A 24,786-nucleotide genomic window follows, 5' to 3' on the forward strand; every position below is an offset into this window, starting at 1 on the left:
CAAAATGACCAAAAATTAAAGGCAGTCCAGTATGAGAAGAGGGGAGTTCCATGACGGAGAAAACATTCCACTGTTTAGTTCCCTTCCTGTCCCTTTGCCCTGTCTTTAATTTAAGAAGCAAAAATGAAGCAAAATCTCCTTGGAAATCACCCTGCATCTGACACACTGGGCCCTCTGTTCCAGTCTCAATCATTTTTCCTCTGTTGCACACAGGAGCAGGTTGAACGTGTCAGATTTAATCACCTCTGCACAAATATCATCCAGAGTCTCAGCTGCTGTGTCAGATTTGTTGTGTGAGACTTGGCTGAGACAAACTCTTCCAGGTGCCAGTTGCACAGGACCTCACCTGCTTGATATGGTTCTAGACCAGAGGTAAAAGCTCAATATGGTTCTAGAGCAGAGGTGAAAGCAGATACCACTGCCCCAAATATCCTGAGAGCACTTTGCTTCTCACCTTCAGGCAGCACATGCCTCAGCAACTGGCCTAGTACAGCCTGGGCCAGGCATCTGGCAACTCCAAGGTGCTTACACACTTTAACTTAGTAGGACCAGAGACAGGAGAGATGTGACCTTCCTGGTTAGTACTCAGTCCACATGCTGGCTGCTGGACTTCTGGAAAGCACAAGAGATCACAATTGTTACCCACACTTACGAATAAAATATTGCTTTTATTTTAGTGAAGTAACAAACCTATTTACAGATACAGTAACTATACATTCCAATTGAAAAAGAGATTGTGCTCCAAATTGTTAAAGCAAGTCACACACAGTCTGTTAGGAACACAAACAACCTCAAACCTCCCAATTCCTTCAGCTCCTGTCTGATCTCAGGAAATCAGTTTGTTTTGTTCTGAATGATCTTCTGCTGAGTCTCAAGACATTCCTTCAGCTTGTCTTCAGTGAGTGTCAGCCTCTGCTCCAGGATGGAAACTGTCTGCAAAACAAAGTAAAAGCTGCTGTTGAGCTATTGACAAAGACACACTGCACACTGCACTCTCAATAAAATGTGCCCAATAAAATCCTAAATTCACAGGAATATTTGGAGGTATTTCTAGCCTGCAACTCCAGCGTCAGTATTCCAGGAGGGCAGAGGCCTGCATGACTTCAGAGAGGAGCAATAGCAGACAGTGGGCACAAAGCCCTCCTGCAGACAACACCAAGCACCCATTTCAGCACTGGTGCTTTCAGACTGGGCTCTGCATTTCCTTTCCTGGACAGGTTCATGAGGCACCAGACACTGGAGAGCCACCAGACACACTTCTGCTAACGAGATACAAATTTGAAACAATTTTACTCAGTTATGGCTCTGATTTTATCTCTTTGCTTCCAACCATTTCCTCCCTTCCCTCAACACCATGGGTCTGCTGTAATTAAAACACTCAAAACTTGCTGGACAAGCACCATGACAGGCAAGAAAACCTTCCCAGCCCAAGACAATGCAGCAGGAGATGGAGGGGAAAAACTCCACTCCAAAAGTGGCAATATCTTCCTCAACATAATGCCTACATTTCTTTGTGTAATCCACTTACCCTGCAAAGGATTGCTCTCTTTCTCCTCAAGCTGAAGTCATCATGTACAGGATGCACAGGAAGAACATTTTAACCACGTGTCAATAAAAGCTTCTGCTGAAAACCTTTTATTGATCACTCCAAGATAATCAAGGGCCCCAGCTATGCACAACCACTTTCAGCTTCCAGAGACACCAGAATGGCTGATAATGGGTGGTGATGATTTAATGCTTTAATATCCATAAACTTATCGGCAACGATCGATAGCTTCACATTTCGGGCATTTTTACTGCATAAACAACATCCTCTGCTAAAAACAAAGGATGCTCAGAACCTTGGACTTTAATAAAGTAATTCAAATAAACTTGGACAACCGCTGTTTGTATAGCAGTTATACATAGAAAGCCTTTTAATAGCACATTTCGTAAGCACATCTCTAAGTGCCTGACAAAAGCAAGCAGGTCTCATTATCCCCATTTTACAGCTGGGGAAACGAAAGCACAAAGAGAGGAAATAGCTTGGCTAAGGCCACTTGAGACTAAGAAAAGTCTGCTGTAAAATGATTTGGGGAATGAGACAAGTCGTGGGGGAGAAGAGAAAACAGACATAGTAAAAGCAACAGCAGGCATAAGGCAAAGCCATCTTGCAAGATTGTATCAAGGAAGTCAGGAAGGGCTTGAGGTTGTCCTTTTTCTCCTCCCTAAACACAGTTCAAAGCTTATTTCTAATATATTTCTTATTTCTGACCTGTGACAAGGCAGAAGAGCTCTGCTGCAGCTGTAGAAAGCTTCACCTGAAAGAATAAACCCTGCATTGCCCAAATATTCCATAGGCTACAGCACCAGCTGCATTCAAGTTTTTTCCTCCTCTACTTCCATCCCTTAGAGGCACAGGAACTGAAGTACACAGAGAACCAGAAGGAACATTGTGGAGCCAGCAGGTAACATCCAGGTGCCCCAGAGCCAGCAGGAGCCCTCCCTTCTATTCAAAGGAGAGAAGACTTAATCTTTTCCACATCCAGCCATGCCATTGCATAGTGACTGTCTTGGAGACCAGGACAAAGCTACTAAGGGCAGAACACAGCAGGCCAAGTGTCTACTGAGGGTTTACAGCAAAGATCTTGTCCTTTAAGCAACCAGACAGAGAATGAAAACCAGTAGGGATCCTGGCTTTTCCATCTAAAACATGAACTAGTAACTCAACACTCCAATAAAAAGAGAGAGAATGAAACATTGCATCAAATTTCCTTTAGAAAGATAATCGGCTGAATTAAAGGCCCTGTCACACTGCCCTGCCAGAAGCAATGCCCAGATCACTCGTGGTTCCTCTGTTCCATGATTTACTGCCACCATGATCCTGTCAATAGGAGTTAAGAGCTGTTACACACAGTACCATGAGACACAAGTAAAGCAGCTTTCACAAAGTGTTGAATTTGTGAGAAAGCTGTAAGGAAAATGTTTATTGGAATGGAAATTGCACGTAAGTATAAGCAGAAACTTGCAGTAAGTATTTTTTGGAAACTAAAAGTGGAAAAGTAGCAGTCAGAAATTAAATTCAGGAAGACCAAAGTAGGAATCAATGACTCTAGTCCATTTAGACTTGAATATATGATGAATATAATTAGAGAGGGCATCTGATATCCTAGGAAGGTAAGGGAAAGCACAAATACTGCCCAGCTGCTCTAAGCGCTATATTGCAACTTGCACAGAAAAGCTTTTTTATTAGCAGCTGAAAGTTTTACAATATTTCCATGCTGCTATTTATAAAGCAAGTCATTCTCAGGAGGCAAATGAAACTGCACCCATTCAACTCCTGCATGCTTTTGCTGTGGCCTCTCAAAGATAACCAAGCAGCAGTTAAGCCAAGGAGGAGAACACCGTTAGCCAGACCCAGTGAGGATTCACCAGAGCCCAGTTTGCACTCTGTGGCAGGATCTGCGCTTCCTGGTGTGTCAGGAATTCAGTACATGTCTCCATTACGCACCAGGGAGTAAATGCTGGATAATTTATTGAAGTCCTGGCTCAAATTGGCAGAAGGACAACAGCTTAGGCTTAAACAAGAAAAAAAAGACCAAGTTATTTATTTTTTAAGAAGTATTTTTGACATAGCAGTAATATACTGAGCATTACTATGGGCACCAGAACAGAATACAAGAATTTTTCACAAAAAACTTAAATCATTTCTACCAACATTTCTGGCAACATTTGTCTTCATTTATCTTCACAGACTCAACATTGAAAAAAAAACCAAACTTCTCTTTGGAAACATTAATGAGAAGCTATGGATAAATAAAAAGTTGCCTCCAATTTAGTTAAAAATTCTGGGGAATATTCACTCCCATCCTCCCCCAGGACACCTGAACTGAGGCCCCCAGTAGTCATGCTTGCTTACCTGATGACAAGCCCCTCATGCCATTCCTCCATGTTATTTTACAAGCCAAATAACAGTGATTTGGGACACTGTTCCAAGATGCTCTCATGGTATCTTTTCCTTAGCCCCTCCTAAACATGTTTGATTAAGCAGCAGAGACAGCTCAAAAGCCACAGGCCTTAGGGCTGAAGCTTCTGCAGCAGCCCTGGAGGGGCTTTTGAGCTGGACAGATAAAGGGAACCAGGTGCTAACTGAATGCCAAAAGAAACCAGTTCCACCAGCATCGAAGGAAACCTGAACAGGAGTCCAGAGCCAGGGAGCAGAGGTCACCAGCAAGGCTCTGGAGCAGCAGAGGAGCCCCTGGCAGGAGAGATCCAGCCAGCCAGATGGGCTACAGCAGGACTCAGCCTGCAGCTGGGGGCAAGGCAGGCAAGGAATAACTAATGGAATAACTAATGCTCAGCTCAGCCTGCTCAGGGACACTCTCTGCAAGGCCAAAGGGCCTTTCCAGTATGCAGCCACAGTGGCTCTGAATTAGCCATGGAATAGCACAGGGGACAGAACTGCCTGACTGATCACCAGTAATCAGGGAACCCCCCTCAAAAAAGCAGGGACACAGCAGCTCCTCAGAAAAGTAACAGCAGCTTGGCTGAACCTACAAGGGATATGATCCTGCACAGTGGCTGCACCACAGATGTGTTCTTGGCTCTGTGCAGGAAAAATAGGACACTTGCACTTCTATTCCTGTTTCTCCATAGCAGAAAATCCCTCTCTCCAGTCATCTCAAAGGAAGCAGAAGTAGTTTTCTAGCTTTACTTAAAAAGATCCTTAAAAGTTTGCTCCACTGTTTTTTCTAAGCATATGCTAAAACATTTTGCAGAGCACTAACATATCAAACAGCTCAAAGAAAAAACATTACTTCTGCCTCTTCAGATTTTTCTTCCCTATCTGACATGTTAATTTATGAAGACAGCTTTTTCTTTTCAATTTATAAAGAAAAAAATCACCCACAATAAGCACACAACAAATGCAGAAGTTTGTAAGTTTCTGCACCCACACTTTCTCCACTCCACTGCGTGGGTAACAAGGCAGAACGTAGGCATTGATGGTTTTTAAAAGGTCCATTGAAAACTACAGATTGCCCATAGATTTACAGAATAGGATTTGTCATACTTGACCTGGAGTTGCAGGTTAGAGAGCTCTGCCCTCTGTAACAAGCATGGCCAGTGCAGTGTGTTCTCAAAGATGCCCTGCTGCAACTTCAGGTGATTTTCCCTAAAATTAGCAATTTCAGAGCCCACTTTACTCCCAAACATGTGACCTGCATCATAAAAATGCTGCCTTAGTATCCAAGGGGCAGTGAGGTAAATTAAGCTTGGGAGCCCTTTCTCTAAACTAATGCAATGAGTGAAACAAACTACATGGGAAGGGTTTGCACTGGGATAGCCCTACCTACCTTTTACAGGAGAAAAAAAACCTTAACTCCCACCACTAATCACAGTTTACAACTCCAAACTGCAGCTGCAAGATTGAAAGGCTCATGGGAGAACTTATGCAGAGAGTCCAAGCACGAACCTGTCTGGCAAGAACAGCTCCTCCTCCTCCCATCCCATGCTGGGCTTTGCCCCAACATGCAGCCAGTGCCCCTCACCTCAGCAGCTGCACTTGGACCCCCAGAGCAGATCCCTGCTCTTACCAAGCACACCTAAAGAGAGCTGGGCTGCTCTCATGTGCAAATTGGAATTTAACAGCTTTGAGATGGCACCCAAGTCAGCTACACCTTCTGCACCTCTGAAGCATTCTCAGAAGAGCTGGCAGTTCAGACTGAGTGAGGAGGTAAATCTCATCTCACAGCAGAACAAGGCATGAAGCTTCCACAGAATTAACACTTTATGTAGCAAACAAATGCCTGCAAGGACCAGCCTTACTCCAGTGGTCAAAGCCTTAACCTCAGAGCGGGTTTTGGTTTAAAATAAAATGTGGGTTATTTCTAACAGAAATGGCAGCTCCTCATGTGCTCAGACTAAAACAAGATGTGCTACCCCAAACATTTAAAATCAGGTCTGTAGCCCCTCACCATCTGAATGGCTTTGAAGGCAAACTCTAATGTGAACTCTCACAAAGCCTATTTGCATAGACTGTTTAACACCAGGCTGAATTAGTGAGTGAAGAGTCAGCACTATCCCATTCTCTAGTTCAACACCATGAATTTTCCTACGTTTACTTTGTTACTTGCTTCAATTCTACAAACTTTTATTATTATCCCTAGAACACACTTAGCTCCAATGTGGCTGGACAGGAACATCTTGGTCAGTGCTGCTGCACAGATTTGAGTGAGGAAGTCCCACAGAGCCCTCAGTGCAGGTTTTGCACATCCATCCAAGGTTCACTGTAGAGTCACCTGCATTAGGAATACAGGACAATGCCTGCAGAAGGACAAATGCCAGCACTAGCCTGGCCAGATCAGGATCTGCTCAAGTTGTGCTGCTAAACAACCTCCCTGTCTGCTCTCTAGTGCAGGGCATGAGAGTTCATAACCCCACCAGCTCTCTTCATCCACCATTCAGACATCCATTACTGAGGACACTTGAAAAGTAAAGAATTTTTTCTGTTTAGCTGCCTGAAGCACTACAAGAAGGAAATGGTTACTAAGAAAACTCAAAGCCAGTGCTCAGCTACCCTCCCCTTAGAATTAAAATGAGGGTGGTGAGGCCCAGGCTGGCCAGGGAAGCTGTGGCTGCCCCATCCCTGGCAGTGTTCAAGGCCAGGCTGGATGGGGCTGGGAGCAACCTGACCTGGCAGCAGGGTTGGAACTAGATGAACTTTAAGGTCCCTTCCAAACAAACCATTCTATCATTCTCAGCTGCCACCTCTCCTTCCACCTCCCAGCACACCTCACTTTCTGCAGAATTACCTGAATTACAGTTTACCAACCCTTTCACTAAATTATAGGACCAACTTTGGTGCAATGCACAAATCTCCTCCAGTGGTATTCAGTACAGCAACAAGTGATCACTTGCAGCGCTCACTGTGCTTTTTACAGGAGGAAAACCACACAAGCATACACAAAAATTCCAGTACCATCCAGTATTTGCCAGTGCAAGCAGCATGATCAGTACCACTATCACAGTGACCAAAGGGACCCTGGGGTACAGAAAAGTTTGTCTTTTGTATTAAATCAATCCTAGCTACAAAAACGAACCACAGGCTCTGCCAGTTTCATCCACACAGGGTGGAGACACAAGGCACACAAGCCCCTTGCAACTGAGTCTTTCCATTTACAGCCCTCTGAGTAGAAATGTTTCATCACATGTTGCTGTTGCTTTAGTCTTGACAGCTGATCAGCCAAAGCTAAACTGATGGCACTTGCCTCACATCCTGCACGTTTCTACAAGGGAATGGCTGATGGCTTCAGTGCAGCTTCCTTGCTGCAGAGCTTCCAGACCTCTGGGGCTGGGCCAGCACAGCAAAAGGAGTCAGGAAATTCCCAGTTTCACAAAAAAACACAGCCAGTCAGAATGAGCTACAACAAAATGTCCAAACATGCACCATGACAGCAACTGCACAGTACAGAGGTTAGAACCCTGAATGACCAGAGGTCTTCCCCAACCACAAAGACTTCAAAGCCTTCCCATATCCGTCCCCAGCCTCTGAGAGGATGCAAATCACTCACCTAAATGAACTCAGCTGCTGGTATCCAATAACTGAATAACAACTTATATTAATCTTCAAAGTCTGCTTGTGAAAACAAATTGTGGGAGGTGTTTAATATTCCTTCCCATTGAAGGAAAATGGAAGACGAAGGTCCTGTGAACATCCAGGGAGAGAGGATCAGCACTTCTGAAGAGCCAGCCTTCAGAGGGTGTCCTGCTAACACAGCAACATCCCTCAGAGAACATTTAATTTAAGCAATCTTAGAAAGAAGAAAAATGTATTTGCATCAAGATTTTATAAAAAGCATATTTTGGAAGTAAATTTCAGGGGGAAAAGAAACATTGCTCTGCTGAATGACACAGAGGACTGGCAATAACCAGGGTACTTAATTTGTTTTGAGTGAGAGATCAAAGCTACTGAATCTCAAAGAGATGGGTCTGATTCATAAGAAATAGCCTCTATGTCTTTTAAATTCAGATATAAAAAACAAGCTCATCTGACACTCCACAGATTTTCAGATAAGAACTTTTTTATTAGTGCTTCAGATTTCAAACTATTTCTCTTGGAGTAAAAATTACTTGCAGTTTTTTCCTGTATATTGGGTCCACTGGTGTTCAGGTCTTGAGAGCACCACAGAAACCAAGATATTTGTGCACAGCAAAGGTAGAAGCACTTGGGACATGATCTCTCCACCACTGTCAAATATTTCTTCTTGCCTTGAAACTACTTGAAGTCATAAAGCATATATTTTACTAATTTACATTCAGTGCCTCTCAAAAGAGACCACATTCATTCCCTCACCAACACAGACTTGAGATTGCACCTCAAAAAAGGAGTAAAAATTTGATTTTACTCACTTTCATTACTAAGCACTGGACACACAAACATTTCCAGCTTTAATTAAAAAGCAACTTACTTGTGTCCAAGTCTTTTTTTATGCAAAAAAAAAAATTTAGAAAAATTCTTTCTCCGCCTGCAATCTTTTCTGGAGTGAAATAATCCTTTAATCTCACATGAGCTAGATTGTCCTTCAATTCAGGCTTTGGATTATTTTACAGATTTATCAAGTCTTCTCCATTTCACTGTGTTGTTTTCTCCCAGCTTCAATGCAAGATTAGTTTGGGGAAGCATATAAAGCCATTTCCTGTGGGTGGATTATCGCAGCTATTTGTGAATTTTTATGCTAACCTGGTTCTGAACTCTTCTTTTGGAGAAGACATCTTCCTTCCCACATAAAACCAGCAGCTTTTGCCTCAGTGCCTGCTGCCCACAGATGAACAGAGCAAACACAACAGCTGGAGGTGTTTGGAGTGAGGACAAGAGTACATTAAACTGTTTGAAGATGATCACTGCAAATGCAGCCAAGACAGTTACTCACAGATGATCTTTTCAGAAGGGCAGCTCAGCTGTAAATGCAGGAAATGCACCTGAACCAAGCAAATCTTTGATATCTGCTACATTTTTGTTTCAGCCAAAATACACGTTTCTGTGCCAGGTTATCCAAGAGAGAAAATCACCTTATTCTCCCCTTAAACTTAAATATTCACCCCAACTCTTCATACAGGCACTGAGATACTGAGATCCAGTCCTCAATAAAAATAAATAAATTGATGAACAGTTTGCATTTCCATCTTTTGCACATCTCTGAAATGCCAGTAGAGGATTTTTAAACACTGAGACACTGACAAGAGAATAAGCTGTAGGAAAAGGAGGAGCAAAGCATCAGTATCATATATTTATTATTCTCATCCTCTTCATTCCTTTGCTTTCCTACAGAGGGGAACCAGGGCATCTAAGTAATCCAAAACTACTGGGAACAACTGGCTTATGTCCAGGTCTCAACTTCACTCTTCAAGGCAGCAGAATTATTAAGCATATGCCACTCTCCTGAAAAAGAGCCACGTAAGGCCAAACACAAACGGCTTAGGGAAAAAATATGAAGACCCTGTCAGGTCACATTAGCCCAATTTCTTACAAGTAAAATGAAAGAGATCCTGACGGAGCTTTGGGGTGGAGGAGGAAAAAAAGGTTTCATTGAATTAAAGACCAGTTGCAAGAAAGTTGCCAAAACTTTAAAGAATCATATCAACAACATCAGAATGAAGCTTAGCAAAGCTTCTATTCACTCTCATGGTTACTGCTAGTTGTGATACACAACAGCCACTGGATTCTTTTGATGCATCTCTCTCTGATAAGAACTCAAGTGCCCAGCTGAAAGAGCAAGTCTGCTTCAGTGTATCCTCCTGTGCAGGGCACAACACCTCCACAGCCTCAGTGATTGGTGACTGGCTGGAAGAGACCTCTGAATTGAACAAAAACAATCTCACTCAATCAAAGCACATGACACCTCATTTCATCTGGAAATCTACTGCCAGCAGAGGGAAGGTACTAATAATTGGTGATGCAGCTTCAAGTGTGCAGCTCACAACACAGCTATGTGCTGGCAAGGGATGACAGCCCACAGCTGATGTCTTACTATCACCTCTTTCAGCAGAAATTGGAACTATTTTCTCTCCTTCCCACTTCTACATGATACCAGGTTTAAACCTTGAAATGATAGCTACAGAAAAAAAATTAGGAAAATAAATTGGGCTTAGATCTGCATAATTTCCCCAAGTAGTTTATCACAACTTTAACCTTCCCCCACCAGTACTTTCCATCTACAACAACAATGAAGACAGGAACTCAAGGTACCACATCAGAAATTAATCCAAGCTCCCATGGAGCTAACAGATTAAATTCCTGAGAAGCCCATGGATGGCTATTATAATTTCTGGAAATCATGCTCTTTCTCTTCAACTGGATGGCCCTGCTTATGCCCTCAGAGTTCTCCTGAAACACACAATACTCAGGAACTATGATTTTAACAGAGCACTAGGAGCATCTTCAGCCCCTCTCCAAGAAGAGGAAATAGTGACACTTGTTAAGTGTTGTTTATGAAAGCTTTCTGTTGCTTTGAAGAAGCAGTGGTGTCCTCCTTTCACAAGAAGCCAGCAGGCCCAAAGCTGACACACACACATGTTGGTTTGAATCTGGTGCCTGCAGGGAGCAGCACCCATTTGTGCTTTGGCAGAAATGCCTTGGAAAGACAACCAGCCCCACACCACCAGAACTGCTTCCAGTTCCCTTGGATCTCTGCACACCACAGCTCCAACCAGAGCACATCCAACTGCATCAAAGAGGGGTAACAGTGGCTCTGCTGGAGCTGCACTCCCTTCTCCTACCAGCCCAAGTTGGAAAAGCCAAAGTTCAGACATGCAAGCCAGTGCCCTCCACATCTGCCTTGCTACTGCCCACATCCCTCCTCTCTGAGCTGCCTTTTTTCTGCCTTAGTCCAGGAATGAGGAATTCTTCCAGGCTCATTTGCTAAAGTTTCTTTGGTGTCAGTTTGTGTCACTGCTACATATCAAAACCTTGGCATGAGAGCAGCATGTCAGGAACATCTACCTGTACAAATGCATTAAAATGGTGTTAAATACAACAAACACAGAGTAGAACCAATGGGAAATTAAGTGCTTCAAAGATGGTAAAAATGCTACAAAAAAGGTAAAAGGTTGAAGAACACAGTTACTCAAGGCAGCTTTTTGGTTTTTTACTATTTCAGGGCTATTTCCAATTTTATCCTATAACTTACTAATTTATTCCTCCCCCACTGATCTCAATTTCTCTTTCTGCTAGGTTTAAAACAACATTTAGAATTTTCTACAGTTACACAATATCTTCGACAGAGATATTTGCATTGCTTATATTTAGGTTAAATCCCACACGTACTGTTTACTGCAATATTTGCCTCCTCTAAACACCTATGAAGTTGAAAAGGAGCCATTACACATCCATCATCAGAAATGTGGATGTGATTAATGTAATGAAAGATAACAATCACATTCCAAGCTTACTAGGGAGACGTAAAAACAGTATTAAAATATTTTGTGTATACATTGGGTTGCTTTTTACTTATAACTTTGAGGGCCCAGTGTCACACAAGATTTCCCTCCCCTCCTCCAGTGTTCAGCGTTTTAAAGATCACAGCAAAAGTGCTTTTTTGCATTTCTGCCAAGTGAACTTAAATACCTTTTGGGTTTCATCCTACACTATTTTAGGCTGCTTGTAGTTGTGGCATGTTTTAAATCCCTGAAACAGCCTTCAATCTCCTGATGGGCCCTCCAACCCATCATCTTACACTCTTTGACAAGTACTTTGACAAGTTAACTCTCTCAAGAGCAGAGAGCTAACTCAGACTACTAATCAGTATGTTCAACACCAAGAGTTTAAGACCAACTTGTTCTTCCTCAGAAACAGTATTTAAACTCACAGAAAAACCCTCCCAACAGATTTTTCCATCCTACCACCATAGTCTCAGCTACAGGAGATGTTTGCCATTCCATACTTTCTTCCCTGCTTCTCACATACCTCAAAAAAACACAATGAAATTCAGGTCCAGCCCACCAGAAACAGTATTTCTCCACAATGAGCAGTTTAGGTAATCAAAAACACTTCTATCCCCAAATTCTTATTAAGTAAACACATTCTGTGATGATCACCATTCATGGCTGGTTCTCTTCAAACATTGCTTATTGACTCCAAGAAAGAACTGTTTGTTAATGTTTTAGCAAGGGATTAGTTGTTTGTAGCTGTGGGTGAAAAACATGTTCCAGCAAGGAGGCACAGAAGGGCCCAGACTTGTTGATGGGAGGAGGATTCTGCAGAGATTGGACTGTGTAGGTGACTGCAGGGTGGGGAAAAGGAGCAGGATCTGAACAGAGTTCACCTATGGGCTGGGCTATAACGGAGGAGGGAAGAGAGACACAGATTATTCACCAAAACAGAGTTGTTCTGCCAACCACTCCTTTAGGCATCACCTTAGATAAACCCTGGCTAACAGCACAGTCTATCAGAGCTGCTCCAGCTGCCTCTACCACGCTGCAGCACAAAGAAACTGGGGAAGAACAGGGCCTAAGGTGGAAGTCAGTGTGAGGGAACTGATAGAGAGAAGCTGAGAAGCAGATGATGAAAGACTTATCAAAATACTACTAAAAAGCAGAGGTTTTGAACTAGCCATATTATTATTCTATGAACCTATTGCAAAACATTCCCAATTCTTCCAGTCACAAGTACCTTTATCAATAACAAATTAAAAAGCAAACCATACCTGAGTCAGAACATCCAGCTGTCCCATAATATGCTCCAGGGTATTTGCAAGACTGGTCTCCTCCTCTTGCTGCTCATGGGTCCTAACAGAATCCTGAGTTTTTGTTTTCTTATGATGAATGCCACCATCCATTTCTGACTGCTAGAAGAACAAACAGACATGACCTGCTATTGCAATGCAAATAACTGCACAGGGATTGCTGCTCCATGGAGGGTAAACAGTAAAGGACAGTTTATGCTGGGACAGTCTAGGCTATTAAAAACAGGCAAAGGAGGAAAGGATTTGTTCTTGCCACAGCTGGAAAAGGAAAAGCTTCTGCTGACTTGTCTGCCTGCTCCAGGTGGAGGGTAGTTTTGTTGTTTTCTGGGGGAATTGTGTGTGCTTTTGTTTGTTTTTAAACTCCCACCAGGAAAGGCAAACCTTAGATAAAAATCTGGAAGCAATCCTCAAGGTTCAAGTTTTCTTGTGCAAAGAACTTTGGTGTGCTCTTGTGGCACACAGGCACAGACTACAGGTAAGTGAAGACTTACTGGAGCTGCTTAGGGAAGCACTACATCCCAATGACAGGAATTAAGTAAGCTACCCCAGAGGAGTCTGATTATTTCACTCCAACAGTGAAGTTAAAGCCTCTCTCCATGTTTGGCAGTTGAAAGAAGGCAAAGACACTGTACCATAGTTAAGTTCAGCAGAAGCAAGATGTCCCAATATGCATTGGAAATGTTTTGATGAAGTAATTTTAATTTTGTTTATATCTTGAACTGGTTTTCCTCCTCAACGAGATTAAGAACAAGTTTACTTTGAAGTTTCAACTGTTTTAGTTATGCAAGCTTGAATATTTCATTCAGAATAAATTAAGTTTGAAAAACACAAATAGATCTCTACTAAAAAACCTATTCTTCTTTCCTGTTCTTTCAAAATGGTATCTTTCTTGTAGAACAAGCACTATTTGCATTGTTTATCTGCAATATTGCCAGTAGAAGCAGTACAAAGAAGTTTAACTAAAGGAGGTAGCCAACTGGTTAAGCAACTGCAGACTTCAGTTTCTCAATTTACACTAATGGACAAAATTTGAATTGAAAGCCAAGACCACAGCTCTCAAAACACTTCTCCATAGCCCAATGTCTGCTGCAGCTCCATCCCATGCACTTATTACTCACAAAATTTACAAATCAACAAAGCAAGGAATTCTGACAGATTGAAAAACAGTCTCCAAAAGTTCTTCCACATGTACTTTTGCTAAGTAGAAATGAACATTTGCCTCTGTATCTTCTCTCCTATGCAACAGCAGGCATGCATTTCTCACCAGCACAGTACTGATTTACCTGCTCCTTTCTGTATTTGATGCCAGATGTGTGCAGATTTGCAAATAAACTGCAACAAGACCAGCTCACATAACTTTAACCACCAAACTGTTCAGTAGATCATGAAGATATATACATGCATACAAAAAAAATTATATATTTAAAAAATATACATAAAAACCCTTGTGCTGTGATTGAGGCCACATAAAGGCTCCCAAGGCTGAGATCTAGCTCAACAACACAGGCAAAATATGCAGTAAGTAGTACAAGGAGCAGAAATGTGAGTACCTAGGGAAGGTGGAGACTGGAGGGGTGAGCAAGAGAAGAAGAAATAAGAGGCTGCAGCAGCTTTGACAGGAGAAAGCCTTGCTGCTGGCCACCAACTGCAAGTAGGAGCTGACCATTCCTCCAGACCCTGCCCACCAAACCATCCTCCTACTGCTAAGCCTCCCATGGCCAGTTCTGCATAAGGAGCAGGAAAGAAGGGGAAGGTTTCAGTGACAGCTGCTCCACAGGGATCACTGTGCTCCACCACAGGCCAGGGCTGCAGCTGGGTATCAGGTGGTACCAGCCACACCAGCCTCTGCTAATTTCCTTCCTCCCACCTGTTTGAATAATTTAGATTGTCTACAGGCCCCTGGCCAACACAGCCCACACTCCAGGTCACACAGCATGGGAGCCACACTCCAGCTACTCCTGTGCTGCAGGAAGCCAAAGAGCCACACATTGCTCACTGATGCATTGATTTAATCAACTAAAATATGTTCTTGCAGAGATGAGATCAATCCAGTCGTAAAAACCTGCTATTTGCTGCTTAAATTTAAAAGTGAAAACAAACAAAACCCACAAACCACTGCTTTTCAATAGGTAACTAGCATTAAAAAAACATTTTCTTTCTATTTTAAGGCCGACTAGCTTATGCTGATGATGTAACTTCAGGCCAGTCAATCATGGCATAGCAGAAAATTTTAGTGAGCTAACGCTGCATACAACCTGCACTTAAAAACCCCAAATGATGATGAGCTATCCTCTTCAAAACCCATTAGAACAAGCTGACTCACAGAGCAGAAAAATGACTGTAGCAACAGATTTTCTCCATCTATCTTTATAGCATATGTCAGACAGCTTTTCATAAAAAGCTTTGGGGTTGAACTCTGAGTCTATATTCTCTTTGTTACAGTTCACAAAGTGTAAGAGTCTGGCAAAGGCAATACTGCAGAGATGTTCCCACACTGATGCTTTAGGGGTCAGGTGGTCCCTCATCATGTCAAATTGAAGCCAGTGTCAGATGCCATGTTCTGCTGCTCACCTCACAAGCTACATACCACACCCACAAAAAGCCACCTCCAAAAGGCCATGGGGGCTCCTGAAGGCAACAGCCCCAAGAACAGAAATATATCTACATTTAAAAACAGAAACATGACAACATGGCATACTGTCCCATTTCAACCACCACAGGCTCCATACTGCCCATCAAGAAACCCCACAGCTGCAGCCTTCAGCAATGAGGTTCTGAGTTAGTGCCTGTGTCTAAAGCAGGGACACAGCCAGCCAGCAAACACCCAGTGGGTCACAGCAGCCACTTCCAAAAAGGAGGCTTCCAGCTGACCAAGGTCTTCGACCACTCAGTTCTGGGAAGTGTGCACCTACCTGAGGAAGAACCAAGTTGCCTCCAGACTGAAACATTTTCAAATTTTGTAAAAGCAGACTAAATCAGCTGCTGTTCACCAGAATGAATAGGAAAACCCTTAGAAACATACAGCCTTAGAGAGACTCCAGGAGTTCTTCTAAAGACAATTTATATAATCTGAGCCAGCCATCAGGAACTTAAATTCTAACAGGTTTAGAAAAACACTGCAAAAATGAAAAATTGTGTCAGTCTCAGTACAAATGACCATCATGATTACAGGCAGTGACTCCTGTGCTCTCATCTGACTCACCTGTGGCTGAAGTGCCAGCTGAATGCTGGGCACAGGCACCAGAAACAATGGCACTGCTGCAGAGGTTTAATTCATTTCAGTCAGAGTTCAAGTGTACAATTTATTTGGCACAACCAAACAAATGTCTCTGCCATTAAATACCTTATTACAACATCTGTGTATTACACCCTGGGAGCAGAGCAAGGAGCAGCTGAACATTAAAGGAAGAAGAGATGAGCAGTTTCAGAATACAATACAGATCTCAGTGACAAAGGGAAAACAGAAGTGATTTATTTATAGCAACCACTTAAAGACAGCACAAGGCAACTACTTGGGGGAAGGGGAAAATTAATCAGCCTTCATTCCAGAGGTCTCTTAGTGAGCCTCTTATGAAAATTGTTCTGGCTAAACAGCATCCTGGCCAGCAATTACAGCGCTGATCAGGGGGTGGGGGGCAGGTATGAACTAAACAACACATGTGCATCTGTAGCAAACTGCAGGAGATAACTAAAAAATGCCATTTTGCTCCTTAAATGGTGATCCTCAGAAGACATATTGATACAATAATCACCCACTTCAGTTTTACACCTACTAATAAAATGTAGGATTCTTATAATTCAGTCCAGAGGAAATATTTCTTCTTTCTTTTCCTCACCTCTCTCCACTGGATGGGAAGAATTGAGTGGTGTGAAGGGGGTAAGTTCAGCTCTACCTATAAGTCCCTTTCAATTACTTAACACAGTGTATTTACTCTTTTGAGGGTTTTGTGTTTTGGTGGGGTTTTTTTAAGACAGTATGTTGTTGCCAAGAATTAATTTTCAAGTATCTAGAAAGACAGCACACCCCTTAAACAACACACACATCCAATGTGTTCAATTCAACACAGACCTTCAATGTATTAAAATTCCCTAGAGCAATCAAATTCATTATCTTAGCTGAAAAATTTCCCCTAAAAACAGAGCAGCAGAAAATCCTCAAAGGTGCTGTATGCAGTTCATCTGAACCCCAATTCTACTAATCCAAAGCAAAGAGAAATACCTTTAAAAGTCTATTTTGAGGAGTCATTTTCACTACAGGTAAAATACTTTAAATGTGTTCCCAAAGAGCAACAGTGACATCCAGTGGAAGCACATCAGCTTCAAGGTAAGCTCCACAGGAAGGTCAGATGGAGCACACCATGCTAGACAGAAGGGCTCATGAAAAGCTGAGAAGTACCTCAGTCCTCCCTGCTGCACACAAAGTACCATTGACTGAGCACAGGCACATTTGTCTAGCCTGGAAAGGTATCCCCTCTTCAAGGCAGCACTGAAAATTCTGGAGCAACCACATTCTTCAAGATTTGCATTACTCCCCATCTACTGTCCAGACCAGCATAGGGTAACAACTCAATTTAGGACACAAGTTAAATTAGCTTTGTGAAACAATTTATATCACCATTCATCTATGCTCAACTCTTATACCAGAATTCAAGCTGCAATAATGTAGGGAATCTGGGAGGGAGAGAGAGGAAAGAGAAGGCAGGTGAAAAGAACATTACCTACTTTTATTTTTGCTTCAGACAAACACTGCCTTGGGTTTGATGCAATTATTTACGCAGAACCCTCCTCCCTACTGCTGTTACTAAAAAACCACTAAAATTTGGCACCTCTACTGTAACAGCTATATTTCACCATAGGCAAATAAATATTAACTTCCTGATAAACTCAGGAAGAAATAAGAGTTAATAGGGACATCTCAAAGCCATTTAAATGCCCATGCACTCCTGTGCCAAAGCCTAAGTGAGGCACTGGCAGGAGGAGGCGGATGAAGCAGGCTTGTGTATTTTAAGTGAAACAGCATCAGAGCATCCAGCTCTGCTGACCAGAATGCCCGGAAGGACAGAAACAGGGGAAGAGCCAGTGCCCAGCTGAGGGACTCAAAAATATACAAAACAGCCTGTCCATACAGAAAAGGCTGCACTTGGACCAAAATTTGGATTTGCTTGTAGAAATATCAGCATCCTATCTCTGCAAGTGACGCTGTCTGGCCATCTCCAGCCAAGAACAGGTCCTCACCAGAAGGGAAAAGCTGATCCCACATTTCAGTGACCTTGCTCTGTGGTTCAGTGTCTATTGGTCCAGTTTACTTACACCTATAGTCTGTGTCACTTTTAAATCAGGACAGACAGTAGTACCATCAGCTTCAAGGTAACATTGAAGACAAATGGGAGCTTGGCACATATTGCATTTCCAAAAGCAGAAATAGTATTCATGTGAAGAGTGAAATGAGAAATAGTAATGCCAGACACTGAAAGCCCAGTCACAGATAAAACTTAATGACTGCCAATTGTCAAAAAAAATGAAGCAAGCCTGCATTTCTGGAAAAGGAAAAGCTGAGGTTGGACGTCAACATTTTAGATTTATGTTTCCTGCATTTTATCTCCCTTAATCAATTCTCCCCTCCCATCAATCCTAGAGTTTGTTTAGGAAATAGGAAGAGGTCCTCCAGAATTCAGTATGGAATAATTAAGCTTTGTTGCATAGGTGATGCTAAACTGTCTAACACTGCTCCTGGAGAATAACAACAACAAAAATTTCAAATTTTGAACGGTTCTGTGTGGAAACAAGCCACGATAGGAACAAAAACATAAGAATGAAAAACACTTGTAAGAAATGTCACCAAGAATTGAACTGCTTCTTTCTGGTCCTGATTTTTGGAAAAAAACTCCCAAGTAAAGGCAGCCAAACATTGAAAAAAAGTGTTTATTCTCAGCCTTGGGTTGTCCAGCTACAGGTTCTTTTACACCAAAAGCACCAGCCTCCAAGGCAAGTGATCTGCTGAAAGGGGAACAACAGCTTCCAGCTCATTCCCTTCATCAGAATAATTTTTCTTTTTCCTCTGAATTAGGTATATACACACTGTATAACATACAAATGATGTGCATACCTATCCTGTTACTTATATACATGTATAAAAATGCATGCCATGTATATGTAATGCAGGCACAGACACACTACAACACATGCACTTGTTCTTATTAATTCTTGAAGTTTGAATTTTAGCAGAAAAGTTTGAGATCTTAGAAACTTTTAAAGCTTAAGCTAACTTCATCCATCTCCAAGCTGGCACAGAACTGCAGCTTGGAAAAAAACTTTAAAATCTTGCCTCCATCTCACTTCTTTGAATTATGACTCAAGCATTAAAACAAACCTCATACAGCAGCAACCTAAGTGGGAGAATTTACATTAATTAGCCCGAGATGCTGAACTTAAAAGGCAATTTTTATTCTGACCAATAATGACTTGTCAGGACTTGCCTTATTGTTCCAGAGTCTAAGAACAAATCTATTCACTGTAAGATGACAGAAATTAAAAGCTGATCCTCTTATTTCTGGAAGAAATCTTGTCAAACCAGAGCACAAGGGAAAACAGTTGTAGCAGCACAGCTGCTCCATCCACTACCAGGCAAAGCTGCTGCAGGTTGCTGCAGTCATTCAGGCCCTTTGCAAAGCCAAGCTGAGGGTGCTGCCTTTTACTCTCTCAATTCTTCACCAAGACACTCCTGTCACTCCATGCCCTTGCCAAAGACCCTCTCCAGCTCTTCTTGTAGTCCCCCCTCAGGTACCAGAAGGGGCTCTAAGGTCTCCCTGGAGTCTTCTCCAGGCTAAACAACCCCAACTGTCTCAGCCTGTCTCCACAGCAGAGGTACTCCAGGCCTCTGATCATCCCCATGGCCTCCTCTGGACCCACCCCAACAGGTACACATTTTTGTCACTTTGGGGCCTGCAGGTGGGGTCTCACCTGAGCACAGCAGAGGGGCAGGATTAGCTCCCTCAGCCTGCTGCCCACAGGGCTTTGGATGCAGCCCAAGGCACATCTGGCTTTCTGGGCTGCAAGTGCACATTGCTGGGTCAAGTCAAGCTTCTTGTCAAGCAACATCCTCAAGTCTTTCTCTTCAGGGCCGCTCTCAATCTCTTTTTCTCTGTTCCTGTTTAAGATCTGTTCCCTCACAAACCAATTACAAGGTCACATCTCCAAACAGATTTAGATAAGTGGGTTTCCTTTAACAAGAGGAGAGGCAGCTATGGGTAACCATCTGCAACCACCCTGCTCGAGAAGGATGCAGGGAAGAGCTCCTGTGATCAATCACAGCAAGGCTCCTGTTCATCCCTACAAAGTTTCTGCTTGGACAGCCAGGTAGGATAGAGAACAGTGGAAATATCTTGAATACTCATCACACAGTTTCTTTTAAGTAAACAATCTACCTGCCTATTCCAGGAGGAAGGCAATTGTGCACCAGACCAAAGTTCCTGGAGTGGGAATCCTCAGAAAAGTCAGGTGATAGCAGATGGGGAAAAATCATCATTTTGCAGACCACATCTTTGCCATAGACTGAAGATTGGATCCCTGCTCTTAAACACAGGATCCCTTCCTTATAATGCTTAAAATTACATAAACAGAAGGGGGTGGAGAAGGTGCAAACAAAAACCCACATTCACATCCCATTGCAACGAGCTACAGCTCTATGCAATGAAACTGATTCCCAGGAAGGAATTTCACAGGAAGTAAAAAAGAAAAGGTACAACAGGATTCATAAGTATTAACAAATGCCAAAATTAGATACAGTTACCAATCTGGAAGCCAAAAGGTCAAAAAAAGAGGCACATCTGGCCTGTGAGTAATTCAGAAGGAATTTGTTTACAAAAGGACAAGCTGACAGGATGAACTGCTGCAGTCAGCATGAGACCATGGGCTGAGCACTGGAGGCACCCGAGGTCACCAAACAAACCCAAGCAGCAAAGGAGAGAGGTGGAGTCAGCTCTGGACATTCAGTGATGGACTTCAGACAACTTTATAATCAGATCACATTTTCTGGAATTTGCCTCCAATCCTACCCAACAGGACCATTTGGGATAATTTACTATTGAAGAAATAAGCACAGTCCAAGGCCTGGAGAAAGCTCTGAACCCAGCAGCACCAAAAGAGCCTAAATGTCTGTCTTACCTGAAAGACACATTTGAAGAGTCACAGGCTGCTTGCTTCTAAGTCCTTTCTGCTGAAATGCTGTTCTTACCAAGCTTTCCTTTGTGAAGGTCAGCTATGCCTAGAAATTTGGTATCTTCACAACTAAGTGCCATTTACCTCCGTAAGAGCTAAGGATATTTAAAACATTTGTGTTCCTGAATTTCAGAAGAGAGTGTCAACAGGACAGTTTTTTGGCAAGAAAATGTCAGAGGACAGTTCCTACTTCTAGCCATGTCTCCCAAATTCCCCTACCAAGGGATTACCTCTTTTTGAGTCTGTCTGAGGTACCTCAGCACAAGCAAGTTTTAAGGTGTTTTTCATTAGAAAGTTATATATGGATGTTGAGGCTAAAATCTCCTCATAAGCCTCCTCCTTTGCAAAGTAACATTTTGCAGAGTTACAACATGCCAGAAGGTTTATGTTTAAATCTGAGCAAAAAATATATACATCAATGCATATTTCCTATTTTCCATAATATTTCATAAAAAAACTGTCTACCTACTTAGCTTATACTACAATGCTTTTATTCACCATTTTCAGTGTTTAGATAAACAAGCTCAGATAAATACCCAAGCACTGTCTAACTGTCCATGTGACATCAACCATTCAGCATTTGCTGTGACACTTGACCATACACAGCCTTCCTGGAATTAGTAACAACAGCAAATCTGTCCCATAATGAAACAAGTGTTCTTGCACACTCACATCAGCTGCAGCTACACATGCAAAGACTTCCTCGTACCTGTAAAAAAAACAAAAGTCCACCACCAAACCTCCAACATAAAGCACATTATCGGCCCTCTCTGGAAAAAAATAAATCATATGTTGAATGTTTTCATAACTTATCAGAACAGTGAACACATCCTCTGATCTGATCCTACACAACTTTCACCCAGACAGACCTAAATGCTTAGTTACTGACCCCAGACAAGTATAAAAGCTCGTATTTCTAAAATCACCTGCAAAATCCATTCTCTCATTCTTACTTTCTTTTAGGTCCTCACCACTCAGTGTTGTAGCATAAAGCATGAATTTACCCATCAGATTCTAGATCAAAGCAAGCACACTCAGAGGATCAAGGCACAGGACTGCAAGAGTTCCTTTCTTCCCATCAGCTTCCCACTGCACACACCAGGAGTGCTTGCCCTGAACCTTGGGTTTCAAGGTTATTATGCAACACTTTAAAGCAACAATTGTTAGCTTATAATTTAAGAGCAAGCATTTATTGCAGAGCCACTACTTCTGATCTAACATTTACAGTCTCACATCTATGCTAACATACTTAGAATTCACTTCTGACAGCTTCAATTGTTTATCACACTTTCACATCTCTGCTTTCACACCAGCCATGACTGCAATTCTGCCCATGTGTCCTTCTCTTTCATTTGCATTAGTCCTTGCACAGATCAGTTCTACATCCAAAGCAAGCTGAATCTCCCAAGCCTCCATATTTACAGAAAACACAAGCAGGTGGGCAGAGCAACTTTGAAGTTTCTGTCCATTGTTACAAATAAATCCAATATCCTGATGCATCCTGAACTTAAACCAACTGCCTGAGAAACCAGAATCTTCTAAAGGCTCCAGTCTCCCTCTGCCTAGGGAAGTGAAAATTGGTTTGGAGCAAGTTTGGTTTTAAGCTCACCAACCTTGACAATATTTCATGACTCTTATCCCACAGCTTATTTAGGATTGTTTTTCCTTCCTATTCAACTTGATGACAAACTAGTTTTGATGTCTGTATTCAGTTATTCTTTCCTGCATGTTAGTCAGCCTCTCCGTGAGAAACCAGATACCGGTTTTACACAGCCACTGTTTTCATTACTCTCTGTGCCTTCACAATGCTTCACCAAAAAATTATACAGCTACACAGCAGTATAAGCGTTCCTTGGAAAAAGATTCTCATGGACTTAAGGGTGAAAACAAATTCAAGATGTGTCAAGAATAGTGTTCATGTATTTATTATAAAACTAAATAATAACTCATATGCCTATTTTAAATGTAATTACATCCTGAAATATCTGCAAAATCTCAGGATTATTCAATAGGCAGAATCCTGGCACACTAACACAGCAGTAGAGAAAGAAGGAGTAGGTTCACTTTTCATTGAAGGAAAAGGTGACCTTGGCATGAAATCAGGATCTGCAGGTGGCAGCTTCAAGTCTGAATTTGAGAGAAAATAACTATCTCACCTACCCAAAACCCACCAAAATAAGCAATTCATATTAAAAAGCGAGCATTTGGCTCAATACAAGAAAGAAATTAAAATACAGTGAAATTCAAGCCTTGCAGTGAGTTGTAGGAGTGGTAGTACTCTTAAAGAGCCCAGCACAATCTATTTCTAAAAGATACAAGACATGACATTCACTTAAAAGAGGAGACTGACATGAGTGTATAAGTTACTATGGAGCCAAGATCTTCATGTTCAGGTTATACTTAAAATAGAGAATGAAGCCATTTTCAGATATCAGCTTCTTTTTAACAGCAAAGAACATTTCAGATCAATTCTAAATTTAATCTTTACCTAGGGTATTCAAATGTCTCAGAGGACATTATTTATTCTTCCCCTCCTAACTTTAGCAATTTTAACTGCCTCAATCCAAGGATATAGTACTAGCTACATTTTGCACCTCCCATGCTGCATGCCCAAGCCAAAGCTTGCATTTGGATAGCAGTTTAAGAAAACTCCTTTGAAGCAATTTAGGACCCTAAATCAAAATATCTTTCTGCTGCATGATTGAGCATGGATTCACTTTTGCCTCTGCAAATCCACAGCACCTGGGCCAAGCCAACACATGACACTTCAGAATACAGAGTGTCTTGCTTCCTGCAGGCTCAGAGCACCACTAGAGCAAGCCCTGTCAGCCACCAGCACATGACACAGATTTGCTGTCAGTGGCACACAAACAGCTGGTTCCAGCAGCATCTACTTGATGTTTGGCCAGGTAAACCCTCTTCCACAGGGGAACATTTGTGTTGGAGGGACAGATGTTCAAGGTGGTTAGGCATTGTTCAAGGGATTTGTTCAGCAGCTCCCTTCAATGGACATCTTAAGAGGTTTTATAATGAAAAACTGTTTTAGAAGAGCTCAGGGATTTTCTTCCTTTCTTTAAAAGATTACTGGATAAGATGCTCTGGCAATAACAGCAGCACAGGAGAGGCCAAATTTACCATCATTTCCTATTAGCTGATACCTTGTCTACATTTCTTAAGCCATTAAGCATGCTACAAACCAAAAGTGTTATTTTTCTCCCAGAAAGGATGTATCTATGCTGTATTTCAGCCCAGTATTACACTGTGCCATATTTTAAATTAAAGCAGATAGAGTTCAAAGCTAGAGCAGTTCAATAGGCTAATAAACAAAGAGGTCATTGGACTGATAGTTTCACAGCCTGCATAACTTTAGAGTTAGAACAGAAGGGGAGGAAAAGGAAGCTGTCAGATTTAGCCAAAACCAGCCAAGGACCAATAAGCACTTTCACCATCTTCCTTGTGTGACTGTTTCCTCCCATCTCTCCCACTAACCTACATTAACCAACCTCAGGTTTTGGTTGCTTTCTTTACACAGCACGCCACATAGCAGGGCATCAGGCTTAGAGTTGCCAACTCCAATCTTGTTCATCCCAAAATACTGTGGCTATTCCAGTATCTCCAGCAATGGACTGAAGCCATATTAAATAAAAAACACTATTGTGCTTGAGAGATAACTTTAGTACCTCAGTAAAGATCTAAATTGATATGGTCAAAGACCCTGCCACAGAGCAACAGATATTGCCTTGAAGTTTGCCCTTCATCTGGGGCAATGCCGCTTATGCACAGACCCCTTGGTCACAAAAAGCCTTTCAGCTTACAGCTCCTGCTCAACAAGATTAACTACAACCAGCCA

At 42.2% G+C, this 24,786-nt stretch overlaps 1 protein-coding gene across 2 annotated transcripts in view; it reads right to left on the bottom strand.

The window, feature by feature from the left end:
* Positions 1-648: 648 nt before the first annotated feature.
* Positions 649-24,786, bottom strand: part of POC1A (POC1 centriolar protein A) — a 42,851-nt gene continuing 18,713 nt past the window's right edge. Inside the window, exons 9-10 of one of the 2 annotated variants that reach the window (XM_031058168.1) lie at positions 12,681-12,818; positions 649-933 (exon numbers count right to left, since the gene is read on the bottom strand). In XM_031058168.1, the coding sequence (XP_030914028.1) occupies positions 835-933; positions 12,681-12,818 (237 nt within the window). In that variant the 3' untranslated portion in view covers positions 649-834. Of the gene's footprint in view, positions 934-12,680; positions 12,822-24,786 lie in introns of both variants that reach the window. The other variant, XM_031058167.1, reaches the window with a different exon arrangement.

Source organism: Geospiza fortis, unplaced genomic scaffold (genome assembly GCF_000277835.1).
Source record: "Geospiza fortis unplaced genomic scaffold, GeoFor_1.0 scaffold78, whole genome shotgun sequence".
Taxonomy (NCBI): domain Eukaryota; kingdom Metazoa; phylum Chordata; class Aves; order Passeriformes; family Thraupidae; genus Geospiza; species Geospiza fortis.